At 42.7% G+C, this 13,856-nt stretch overlaps 1 protein-coding gene across 1 annotated transcript in view; it reads right to left on the bottom strand.

Annotated features, from left to right (window-relative positions):
• Nucleotides 1–13,856, bottom strand: part of WDFY4 (WDFY family member 4) — a 234,469-nt gene that overhangs the window by 187,260 nt on the left and 33,353 nt on the right. The window contains 1 exon segment of the mRNA XM_023761289.1: nt 3,356–3,936. Within this exon segment, the coding sequence (XP_023617057.1) occupies nt 3,356–3,936 (581 nt within the window).

Below are 13,856 nucleotides of genomic sequence, written 5' to 3' on the forward strand. Positions count from 1 at the left end.
GACTCCAGAGACATTCAACAAATGGCTATTGCTTTTCATCAGCCAGGACCACTTACTGAATGCCTCCTGGTGCTGCCAAATACTTCTCTGCCCTCTGCGAGCTGGCAGAATCAGCTGAACAGGTTCAAAGATGAGCTCCCAAGTTACCCTGCACACGTCCAGGAGGCCAGGGCAGAGGCTCCTCAGCAACCCCCCCCCCCCGCCCCCCCAAACAGACAGATTAGGGAATTCTCACCAAAGAGAAGTAAATAGGGAAAGGCCTGGAATCTGGCCAAGGCTTGGCTCACAGTGGGTAGCCACAGCCTCACTAAGTTCATTCTCACGTCTGCAGAAAGGCCGGGGGACCAGAGAAAGGATGGGCTGCATGGAGCCTGGGAAAGGAAAGTCCTGGGCAAGACTCACAGTCAAAAGTCATAAATCACGCAAAGAAACAAGGGACCCTCAAGTGACAGCCACAGAAAAAACAGATTGTAGAATCAGACTCTCAAAAGACCTGGGGGAAAAAAAGAATTATGATTCATATGTTTGAAGAAATAAAGGAGAGAAAAATATGGGCAAGGAGAAGAGCTATAAAATCATCAAGTTCATTTGAAAAAGAACAAAATAGTACCTAGAAATGTAAAATATGATCACTGAAATTCAAAATTCAAAACCTCAATGGCTGGATTAAACATCTATAATAATAAAAGCATAATATGCTAATTAGACCAGATGTCCTTCCAGACAAAGCCGCGGCAGACAGGGGCTGAGGAAGAGGTGGTGGTGGCGGGGGCCAAAGCCCTTGCACAAATTTCATGCATCAGGCCTCTAGTTATGTTACAACCAGCTACTAAGAGATTCAGTGAGTTGGAAAAGAGATCAAGAGAAATTGTACAAAACACAGTACACAGAGACAAACACACTGAAAATGTGAAAGAAATAGGAGATATGAGAAACTGGAAGCTAGAATAAAGGTAAAGCTAACATATCATTGAAGTTCTAGAAAAGTATAATATAAAAAAGATAGAGAAGAGGTAGTAAATTAAGGAGAATATCCAGAACTGATGTAAGACAGTTATCAAATTCAGGAATTCTGATAAATTTCAAGCAGAATAAATTTCAAAATAACCCAAATAAAGACACATTATAGTAAAACTATAAAACAAGAATCATGAAAAAATCTTAAAAGCAGCCAGAGAAAAATGACAGATTACCTTCAAAGGAAGAGCATTAAAAATGCAGCTGATTTCTCAAAGGCAACACTGGAAGCTTTTGGCTCCCATTCTGTGCTGTGGGAAAATAACTGTCAACCAAGACTGTATACCCAGCAAAACTATCAGTCGGGAATTATGGGAGAAATAAAGACATTTTTAGACAAAAACCAAGAGAGTTTACCAAAAATATTTTATAACTGTGGAAACTTGCCAATTAAACAAGGCTCAAGAATAAAACTATTAAGTCCAGAAAGGAAATTAGGAAATACTTAGTACTAAATTATATTGAAAGTACAATATAAAACTTGTGTAATACTGCTGAAGTAGTAGTTACCAGAAAATTCATATTTAAAAAATGACTGAAAATTAATATCCTAATCACTTAAATTAAGAAAAAGAATACCAGAACAAATAAACTCAAAGAAAGTAGAAGGAAAGAAGGACCAAAAAAGACAGAGAACATTTCTATATGAGTGACAGGATACGCTGAGAGTTAGTTCATAGGACACACTAACCAATGAACCTCTGCCAAGAACTCTGGTTGCTGGGGTCCAGAGAAGACACCATCCATGAGGTGAGGAATAAAAAGTAAAAAGGGTATTATAAAAAGCCTCAGTCAATAAATTAAAACTTAGATAAAGTGAGAAAATAGACTTGAAAAATAACTAAGAATGATTCAAGAATAAAAAGAAATGCATTCTGACAAGAATAAATCTTCTCACAAGAAAGCAGGAGGTGCCTGAGTTTCACTGCCAAGTTCCATCACAGGGACCAGAAGATGCGGGAGCGTGCCCAGCTCCCGCTGTGAGGCTAGCATAAGTTTGATAGTCAAGAAGGAGTGTAGAAAGCCAAATTTTCTCAGAAACAAAACTCCTTTAAAAATTAGCAAAGCAAATCCAACAATAATTATATCATGAGCAATTTGTGCAGGAATGCGAGATTAGAAGACCAATTAATTTACCAGATTACCCAATCAAGCAAACACAATCACAGTAGTTGGAGACTCAGCACCGACTGCAACATTAGAGTCTGGCCAAGGGGAGCTTTCTTCGGAGACAAATGCCCTGCGATGCTAAGGGAGACGACAGAGAAGTGGTGGCAGGACAGTTTATCACAATGCGAATTTGAACTTGGCCGTTGCTGCTTTGGAGGAATGAAGAAAGACACCAACTATTGTTGTTTTGTCCTTTCATTTCCCCTCCGGCTCCCGGACTGACCGTGGCAGGTTCTCTGCCCTCCCTCGCTCTAGTGCAGTGGTTCTCAACCTGTGGGTCACGACCCCTTTGGGGGTCGAACGACCCTTTCACAGGGGTCGCCTAAGACCATCGGAAAACACATATATAATTACATATTGTTTTTGTGATTAATCACTATGCTTTAATTATGTTCAATTTGTAACAATGAAAATACATCCTGCATATTAGATATTTACATGACGATTCATAACAGTAGCAAAATTATAGTTATGAAGTAGCAACGAAAATATTTTCTGGTTGGGGGTCACCACAACATGAGGAACTGTATTAAAGGGTCACGGCATAAGGAAGGTTGAGAACCGCTGCTCTAGTGAGATTCTGTGTTGGAAATGAAAGTGAAATGTGGTTTGGGGCCGCCTGAGCTCAGTGAGGAGATTAGCCTCCAGAAGTGAGAGGAGCGATTGTCCTTGCCAGGGGGAGTGGGGACAGCAAGTAAGAACAGGAAGAAGCCATGGCTGGGAAGGACACTGTGCTTTGTGTCCTGGAAGGCAAAGGGCCTCACCATCCCCTGGCAGTGCCCAGAGGGGCATATAAGACAGGACAAAGCTGCCGGCACACACGGGAGGCCGGGCACAAGCACCCACGCTCCAGGAGCAGCAAAGATGCCAAAGAGAAAGTGAGCCAATCTCTGGAGTCTGCACCCAGTTTCCAAGATTGGTCAGCGTGCCAGACCCAAAGCACCCCACGACCCTGTGTGCCCTCAGATTGGTTTCCTATTAGCTCCCATGGTAGGGGAGCTTGGAGTCAGAGTTAACTTGGTTTAAAGAACAGAAAGTCATGTGACATTTCTGCACACCCAGCTTGTAGCCTAGGCTTTCTACCCACTCCACGTGCGGGATGTCTGGGTAGGAAACGGGAGACAGATACACTGATGACCCGATCACAAAGCAGGCAACAAAGCTCTACCTCTCCTCCAGGTCTGGCCACTGCTCCAAGTTGCCTTGGGGGTCGCTGCCAGCTTCTCCCTTCTGGGCGTCCACAGCTGCTTCCGGCCCAGCTCTGAGCGGCGCCTTCAGGTCCCAGCGCCGGTGGAGGGTGCCGCTGGCCATGCTGTCCAGGAAGCTGAGGATCTGGAGACAGCTCTGTATCTTGGGTGGGAAGAGGCTGACAGAAGAGAAGGCCACCCTCAGCAAATCAGCAAATGGCCTGGCCTTGGAGGTCTCCCCGGAGTGCAGAGCGGCTCCTTCTTCCTCTGGGGGCCCGAAGCAGCCCAGCAAGCAGAGGTCCTCGGCCAGCTTCTCGAAGAGCCCGTTCCTCCTGAAGAAGTCCCCATTGACAGGGTCCAGGTGCAGCGCTGCAGACACCGCACAGAGGGTGTGCAGGACCAGGCCCAGGGTCTGGCTGGGGGACACCGCCCCCCACATCTGCCCGGGGGGGTCCTGGAGAGAACCCTCCAGGTCAGAGAGCAGGGACAGCAGCCCATTGAACCCACTGGAGACTCTGAAAGCAGCACGGCCTTTGGGCGTCTCCAGGATCCGGAGGAGAGACTGAAACACCAACAACATAAACATGAGTCAAGGCCAGGAGACAGACCTTTAGCACTGAGCTCCCGCACATCCCGCCAAAACATGGGGCTCTTCCCTCAGCGGCACAGGCACAGCCAGCTACCTGGGGCAATTCTGAAACATCGGGAGGTCAATGCTGTTCCTCTTCATTTTAGTTTTAGGTTGCTCTCGAGCCTTCTTTCAAATGGCTGCTTTGAAAGAGTATGCTCATTTATGGGGTGGACTTACTGACCCAAATCTCAAAAGCAAGCTTTCCCGGGCCCCCAGCTCCTCCTTCTCCCAGCCTGTGCTCACACAGCCCCTCCAATGCCCCGATCAAAACTCTCATCACACTGTACTGAAGCTACTTGAAAACTGCCTCAGCCCTCCCCCAAAGGTACCAGACGATCAGGCTGCTCACTGCTGTGGAACACAGCACACATGTAAGTAGTCACTGAACAAATGAAATGAACCGTCTCTTCTATTGCAAAGGTCACTGCTCACAGTGAAATCTATACAATGCAACTCATTCTTACTCATCTCTCTCTGTGCAAGCATGGGTACCACTGTTAAATGTGGAATGATAGTAAAGGAATCTACTTAAAGTCTGGTGTGAGCTTATGAGGGAATCAAGGTAGAGAAGAGGAACCTTTAACGGGCGGAAACCCATAGATGACGCTTGCCCGAGAGCGCACGCGAAAGTTCTGGCTATTCTAACGTACAAGTAGAATCTGCCTTCTCCAGATTGCTGAGATTGTTACTGGGCAGACAAACTTTTAATTCCTTTTAAATCAAACATTTATTGTGCACTTACAAAGTGTCAGTCATCGAGCCCAGTGCATGGTAGACACTGGGTATTTAATAAATGCTTTGGAAGGACTGCATTTAAAAAATTCCTATTCAGTGCTAAAGCTTCACACCTAAAAGTGAAGAATGTGTGGGTGATTTTAGATAAATATTAAAAGCCTCTAGTTGTTTCATTTAGTTATTTACTCTTCACAACAATTGCATGGGACCCCGTCCAGGCATCTTGGGCATGTTTCCCAGAGAGGGGCCAGGACGTGAGATTGAGTTGGTCAGCTCTGGAGAGAGATTTGAATTGTTTTGTCCTTTCAGGTATTTAATGTTCTAGTGACACAAGGAAGACAATGGTCTATACAGCACAAGTTAGTCAATTCCAGGATGCCTGAAACAGGCCGCAGGAGGGAGGGGGTGATGTGTCTCTTACATGCACAGTTTAGGATGACAACCAATAGCATAAAGCTGGAAGTTAATAGAGAAACTTGTAGGATAGATTTATAAAAGGAGGGAATGAACTAGATAAAAACTCATATAGAGAAAGTCAAATAGATACTTAGTAAAATTACAGGTAACTATGAACTATGAAGTCATACACTTTTGGGGGAATAAGACAATTTTCAGCTCTATCCCTAAAATGCTGGCAATCCTAATCTAGAACCAGTGTTTATCTGTGTGCCCCTACCACCCAGATGCTGTTATCTACTATTATAGCCTCTACAGAAACCTGAGCTGCTTGGTGGGAAGTCAATCCCATGCCTGGGTAGGAGGACACAGAATGGGCCAGGGTTAAGTGAGTGCGCACAGGGGAGGACTCTCAAAGACGACAAAGCGCTGATGGCCAAGGCGCTGCTGAAAGGGTTCCCACTGCTCCACCAATGACATTTTGAGAAATTAAAAAACAAGAGAAACATTGTAGTAACAAGGAAAATCTATGAAAGGCCAAAGTCCACAATTACGTTCAAAATTGAAAAATAATAACATAGGGTGAAGTAGAAAAATTCATCCTAACCAATATGGGCCAACTTTTTTTCCCCCTGGTTATAGAAAGACTTCTAGTGGTTAGATCAATGACTATCCACCAGAGCTCGGGAAGACAATTGTGGAGAAACTGAATTTGTTATTTTGTTCTTTGAAAGAAACTCAGCATCAGGCCGATGAAGCTCAGGGCTCATGAGAGATGCAGTCGGAATGGTAGAGCAGACTGCCAGAAAGATGGAGGCCACTGAGTACTAAGGACCAGGCAATGACCACTGCTTTCTCCTCCTGGGTGGGGATATGGCCTAACTATTTCTTTAGTGGTAATCGACCTGTTCAGATTTGCTATTTCTTCTTGGTTTGGTCTTGGAAGACTATGTTTCCAAGAACTTATCCATTTCTTCCAGATTGTACAGTTTGTTGGCATGTACTAGCATTGTTCATAGTATTTTCTTGTAACCCTTTGTATTTCTGTGGAGTCAGTTGTTACTTCTCTTTCATTTCTGATTTAATTTATTTGGGTCCTCTCTCTTTTTTTTCTTGATGAATCTGGTTAAAGATTTATCAATTTTGTTTGTCTTTTCAAAAAACCAGCCCTTGATTACACTGATCTTTTTTACTGTTGCTATAGGTTCTATTTTTTTATGTCTGCCTAATTTTATTATTTCCTTCTTTCTACTCACTTTGGGCTTTGTTTGTTTTTCTTTTTCTAGCTCCTTTAGGTATAAGGTTATATTGTTTATTTGATATTATAAATAACTAGAGACCTGGTGCACAAAATTCGTGCATGGGGGGGGGGTCCCTCAACCTGACCTGCCCCCTCTCACAGTTTAGGAGCCCTCAGGGGATGGGATGTCCTCCTCTGCGGGAGACAACCAGGCTGATCAGAGGAAGGTGCTCCCCCGTCACCCCGCTGCTGCTGCCACTGCCGGCCACTACAGCTGCAGGCCCTCAGCCCTCGCCTCTTAGTGCTGGCCCTGTCCCCTGCCCACTGGTGGGTGGGAGGCCATCTGGGGCCAGGCTGCCTGGGGGAGGGGCTGTGGGAGGTTGAGGCACAGTAGGTTGCACCCCGTCCAGTCTCTGCGAAGGCATGGTGCCTGGACCGGCCCGTGCTGCTGCCTCTGTGGCTGCCTCTGCGGAAGGGGCAGCACTGGGACCGGGCTGCACCGCCTTTGCAGAGGGGGCACAGTGCTGCCTTCTCACCACCTCTGCAAAAGGGGCTGTGGTTGGACCGGTGGCGCTGGAACAGCCCGCCCCTCCCGCATGAGTGCCAGCCCAGCCCACCCCTCCCATATGGCGCAGGCCCTAGGCCCTCGCAGCCGCTGTGGCTTTGTCTGAATGGATGTCCGGATGGACATCCAGAAGACATCTGCCCTAATTAGCATATTACCCTTTTATTAGTATAGATTATATGCCAACAAATTGGGCAATCTGAAAGAAATGAATACATTTCTAGAAACATACAATCTTCCAAGACAATCAAGAAAAAAAAAATAGAAAGTCTGAAAAAACCTGAATAGGCCAATAACCACAGAAGAAATTGAAGCAGTGATCAAAAATCTTTCAGCAAACAAAAGCTATGGTCCAGACAGCTTTACTGGGGAGTTCTACCAATCATTCAAGGAATCCAAATCGGCTATCCTCCTCAGACTATTGCAAAAAATTCAAGAGGAAGGCAAACTTTCAAGCTCTTTCTATGAAGTCAGAATTACCCCAATTCCAAAGCCAGATAAAGACACCACAAAAAAAAGAAAAAAGAGAGAGAGAGAGAGAGAACTATAGGCCAATATCTTTGATGAACATACTAGTAGATGCTAAAATCCTCAACAAAATTCTAGCAAATTGGATCCAGCCTTACATTAGAAATATCATGCACCATGACCAAGTGGGATTTATTCCGGGAATGCAAAGATGGTACACTATCCACAAATCAATAAATGTGATACATCACATAAACAAATTGAGAGACAAAAATCACATAATTATATAAACCGATACAGAAAAAACATTTGACAAAATCCAACACCCTTTCTTGATAAAAACTCTCATCACAGTAGAACTAGAGGGATCATACCTCAACATAATAAAAGCCCTATATGACCAACCTACAGCCAACATCATACTCAATAGGCAAAAACTAAACTCATTTCCCCTAAGAATGGGAACAAGACAGGGATGCCCACTTTCACCACTCCTGCTCAATACAGTACTGGAAGTGCTAGCCATAGTGATCAGACAAGAAGAAGAAATAAAAGGAATCCAAATCGGAAAAGAAGAAATAAAACTGTCTTTATTGGCAGATGACATGTTACTGTACATAGAAAACCCCAAAGACTCCATCAAAAAACTACTAGACCTAATAAATGAATTTGGCAATGTAGCAGGATGCAAAATTAATTTGTTTTGTGCAATGATAAATGGGATTTTTTTTTTCATTTCTCTTTCTGTGAGTTCATTATTGGTGTATAAAAAGGCCATAGATTTCTGGGTGTTAAGATACCTAGGGATAAACTTAACTAAGGTGGTAAAAGACCTGTACTCGAAAAACTACAGGACATTGAAACAAGAGATAGAGGAAAACATAAACAAATGGAAGAACATACCATGTTCATGGACTGGTAGAATCAACATCATTAAAATGTCCATACTACCCAAAACAATATACAGATTCAATGTAATCCCCATTAAAATACCAACAGCATATTTCAAAGATATAGAATAAACTCTCCAAAAATTCATCTGGCATAAAAAAAAGAAGACCCCAAATAGCCACAGCAATCCTGAGAAAGAACAAAGTTGGAGGGATAACAATACCTGATATAAAACTATATTACTAAGCCATAGTTCTCAAAACTGCCTGGTACTGGCACAAGAACAGACATATAGACCAATGGAACAGAACAGAGAACCCAGAAATTGATCCAAGCCATTATGCTCAATTAATATTTGACAAAGGAGGCAAGAGCATACAATGGAGTCAAGACAGTCTCTTCAATAAATGGTGCTGGGAAATTTGGTCAGATACATGCAAAAAAAAATGAAACTAGATCATCAACTTACACCATACACAAAAACAAACTCAAAATGGCTAAAGGACTTAAATGTAAGATGGGAAACCATATAAATCCTACAAGACTCCATAGGCAGCAAAATAGCAGACAGGTGTCTTAGCAATGTCTTTACCGACACAGCTCCTAGGGCAATGGAGACTAAGGAGAAAATATACAAATGGGACTACATCAAAATAAAAAGCTTCTGATCAGCAAAAGAAACCATCAACAAAACAACAAGAGAGGCCACTGCATGGGAGAACATATTTGCCAATGTTATCACCGATAAGGGTTTAATCTCCAACATTTACAGGGAACTCATACAACTTAACAAAAGGAAGATAAACAATCCAATCAAAAAATGGGCAAAGGACCTAAGTAAACACTTTTCGAAAGAGGACATACAGAAGGCTGAGAGACATATGAAAACATGCTCAAAGTCACTAATCATCCAAGAGATGAAAATCAAAACGACAATGAGGTACCACCTCACACCTGTCAGAATGGCTATCATCAACAAATCAACAAATGACAAGTGCTGGTGAGGATGCAGAGAAAAAGGAACCATCGTGCACTGCTGGTGGGAATGCAGTCTGGAGTTTCCTCAAAAAGTTAAAAACGGAACTCCCATTTGACCCAGTGACCCCACTTCTAAAAGTATATCCCAAGAAACCAGAAACACCAGTAAGAAAGGACATACGCACCCCTATGTTCATAGCAGCACAATTTACAAATAGCTAAGATTTGGAAACAGCCTAAGTGCCCATCAGCAGATGAGTGGATTTTAAAACTATGGTACAGCCCTAACCGGTTTGGCTCAGTGGATAGAGTGTCGGTCTGCGGACTGAAGGGTCCCAGGTTCGATTCCGGCTAAGGGCATGTACCTTGGTTGTGGGCACATCCCCAGAAGGAGGTGTGCAGGAGGCAGCTGATCGATGTTTCTCTCTCATCGATGTTTCTAACTCTCTAACCTTCTCCCATCCTCTCTGTGAAAAATCAATAAAATATATTTAAAAGTAAATAAAAAAAATAAAAACTATGGTACATCTACACAATGGAATACCAAGCCACTATAAAAAAGAAGGAACTTTTACCACTTGCAACAGCATGGATGGAACTGGAGAGCATTATGCTAAGTGAAATAAGCCAGCCAGAGAAAAATAAATATCACATGATCTCACTCATATGTGGCATATAATGATCAACATAATTTGATGAACAAGAATAGATCCAAAGAATAGATCCAGGCAGGGGGGGTGGTTAGAGAGCAACCAAAGGACTTGTATGCATGCATATTAGCATAACCAATGGACACAGACACTAGGGTGGTGGGGGCTTGCCCAGGGTGGGAATTATTGCTGGGACTGGGGGTGGGGGAATCAATTGGGAAAAAAGGAGACATATGTAAAACTTAAGATAATAAAAAAAGAAAAAATCTGAACAAACCAATTACAACCTATGAAATCGAAGCAATAATCAAAATAAGTTCAATAAATAAAAGTTCTAGACTGAATAGCTTCACAGATAAATATTACTAAACATTCAAAGAAAAACTAACACCTATCTTTTCAAACAATTCCAAGAAATTTAAGAGGAGTGAAGACTCCCAAGCTCATTTTACAAGAGGAGCATTATCTTAATTCCAAGATCAGATAGAGACACTACAAAGAAAGAAAATTATAGGCCAATATTCCTGATGAACATAGATGCTGAAATCCTCAACAAAATATTAGCAACCTGAATTCAGCAACATAAAAAAGATCAATACATCATGATCAAGTGGGATTTATTCCTGGGATGCAAGGTTGGTATAATATTTGTAAATCAATTAACATGATGCACCAAATAAACAAAATGAAAGGTAAAAATCATCTATATATATAAAAGCCAAGCGACTGGAATGACCAAACGACCAGAACGACCAGTCGCTATGACGCACACTGCAACTGGCCAACCAGCCTGATCAAGGGCGGGACCAGCCAGCCAATCTCCTGTGGCCCCTGTCCCCAGCTGCCCCCACTCCCAATTGGCCCCCCACTCTGATCGGGGGCTGGGCCAGCGGCAAACCACCCGCGGCCCCTCCCCCCTGGCCAGCCTGGCCTGATCAGCCCCGATTGGGGCAGGCTGGCCGGACCCCACCTGTGCACAAATTTGTCCACTGGGCCTCTAGTATGATAATATCAATGGATTCATAAAAAAATAGTTGACAAAATCTAGCACCTATTTATAATAAAGTTTCTCAGCAAAGTGGGAATAGAAAACATACCACAATATAATAAAGACATATATGAAAAACCCAAAGCCAACAACATACTTAATGGCCAAAAACTAAGAGCTTTTTCCTTAAGATCAGGAACAAGACAGATGTCTGCTTTCACCACTCTTATTCAACACAGTATTAGAAGTCCTAGCCATAGCAATCAGACAAGAAGAAGAAATGAGGCATCCAAATTGAAAAGAAAGAAGTAAAACTGTCATTATTTGCAAATGACATGATATTGTATATAGAGAACCCTAAAGATTCCACCAAAAATTACTAGAACTGATAAATGAATTCAGCAAAGTAGCAGTATACAAAATACATATTCAGAAATCAGCTGCATTTTTATGCCCCAATAATGAACTATCAGAAAGAAAACTAATAAAACTATCCCACTTACAAATGCATTAAAAAAATAAAATACCTGGGAATAAATTTAAGCAATGAGGTAAAAGACCTGTACTCAAAAAATTATAGGACACTGAAGAAAGAAACTGAAGAACATATACATAAATTGAAGCATATAACGTGCTCATGGATAGAAAGAATTAACATTAAAGTGCCCATAGTCCCCAAAGCACTCTAGATTCAATGCAATTCTTACAAAAATACCAATGGCATTTTTCACATAACTAGAAAAAATAACCCAAAAAATTATATGATGAAACCATAAAAGATCCCAAATAGCCTCACCAATCTGGAGAAAGAACAAAGTTGGGGATAGCACACTACCTGATGCCAACCTATACTACAAAGCCATGGTAAACAAAAGAGCAAGGTGCTGGTATAAAAACAGATATACAGATCAATACAACTGAATATAGACAAAAACGCCTACACCTATATGGTCAATTAGTATTAGGACAAAGGAGGCAAGAACATACAATGGAGTAAAGACAGTATATTCAATAAATGGCGCTGGGAAAATTGTATAGACACATGCAAATAATGAAACTAGACCACGTTTTTACACCATATATAAGAATAAACTCATAATAGATTAAAGACTTAAATGTAAGGCTTGAAACCATAAAACTCCTAGAAGAAAACATAAGCTGTAAAGCTTACATTTCTCTTAACAACATATTTTCTGACATGTCTCCTGTGCAAGGGAAATAAAAGCAAAAAAATAAACAAATGGGACTACATCAAACTAAAAAGTTTTTGCACACCAAAGGAAACCATCAATGAAACAAAAAGACAACCGACCCATTGGGAGAAGATATTTGACAATGATACATTCAATAAAGGGTTAATATCCAAATTTATAAAGAACTCATACAACTCAATACCAAAAACACAAACATTCAATTACAAAATGGGCAGAGGACCCGCCTAGACACTTCTCCAAAGAGGACATACAGTTGGCCAATGGACATGAAAAGACGTTAATGTCACTAATCATCAGAGAAATGCAACTTAAAACCACAATGAGATATCACCTCACGCCTGTCAGAATGGCAATCATTAATAAATCAACAAACAACAAATGTTGAGCCTGGCAGGAGTGGCTCATTTGGTTGAGCATGATCCTGTGCACCAAAAGATTGCCAGTTTGATTCCCAGTCAGGGCACATACCTGGGTTGAGGGTTCGATCCCTGGCCAGGCCACATACAGAAGGCAACCGATCAATGTTTCTCTTTCATATCTCTCTCTCCCCACCTCCTTCTTCTATCTAAGCATGTCCTCAGGTGATAATTAAAAAACAAACAAAAAAATGTTGGCTGGCAAGGATGTAGAGAAAAGGGAACACTTGTGTCACCATTCATCGGAATGCAGATTGGTGCAAGTCACTATGGAAAACAGTATGGAGGTGCCTCAAAAATTGAAAATTAAACTCCTTTATCACCCAGCCATTTTACTTCTGAGTATATATCTGAAGAAACCCAAAACACTAATGTGAAAGAATACATGCTCCCCTATGTTCATTGTAGTGTTGTTTACAATAGCCAAACTATGGAAACAACCCAAATGCTCATCAACAGATGAGTGGATAAAAATACTGTGTTGTATGCAATGAAATATTAGTTAGTCATAAAAAGAATGAGATCTTATCATTGGTAAAAACATGGATGGACCTAGAGGGTAACATACTAAGTAAAATAAGTCAGTCAGAGAAAGACAAATACCATATTATTTCACTTATACGTGGAATCGAAAGAACAAAATAAAGGAATAAACAAAATAGAACAGACTGATGGTTGCCAGAGGGGAGGGTAGTTGGGGGACTGGGTGGAAAAGATGAAGGGACTAAGAAGTACAAATTGGTAATTACAAAACAGTCATGGGATGTAAAATAGGAAATATAATTAACTAGAGGCCCGGTGGACGAAATCATACAGGGGCGGGGAGTGTGCCTCAGCCCGGCCTGCCCCTTGGGTAGGGTCTCTAGGCCTGGCTGGTGATCAGGGCCTATCAGGGTTATCTTTCCCCCAGCTGCCAGCAGCTGGGCCCGCCCCCGCCGCTACCACTGCTTGCCATCTGTGCAGCGCTGCCCCCCCTCCCCCACCACCAGTCGCCTCTCTCTGCAGGTGATAGGCTTGGGGTGCTATTGCTTGGCTGGCCTGGGCCTCCCTCTGTGGGGTGATTGGTCACGGGGCCCCCAGATCAATTGCCTTGCAGAGGGAGGCCCCGCCCACCAGGCCAGGGCTCAGTGATGATCGGCGTGCAGAGTGAGGCCTGGGCCTCCCTCTTTGGGGCCATCACAGAGCTCCCACCCCAATAGAATGCCCCACTGGCTGGTGGCCTGGGCCTCCCTCTGCAGGGCAATCATGGGGTGATGATGCAGTCCCATGACCAATTGCATTGCACCCGCCTTGGCTGGCGTGGTGCCAGT

The sequence above is a fragment of the Myotis lucifugus genome, unplaced genomic scaffold (assembly GCF_000147115.1).
Source record: "Myotis lucifugus unplaced genomic scaffold, Myoluc2.0 scaffold_206, whole genome shotgun sequence".
In the NCBI taxonomy this organism is placed as follows: Eukaryota; Metazoa; Chordata; class Mammalia; order Chiroptera; family Vespertilionidae; genus Myotis; species Myotis lucifugus.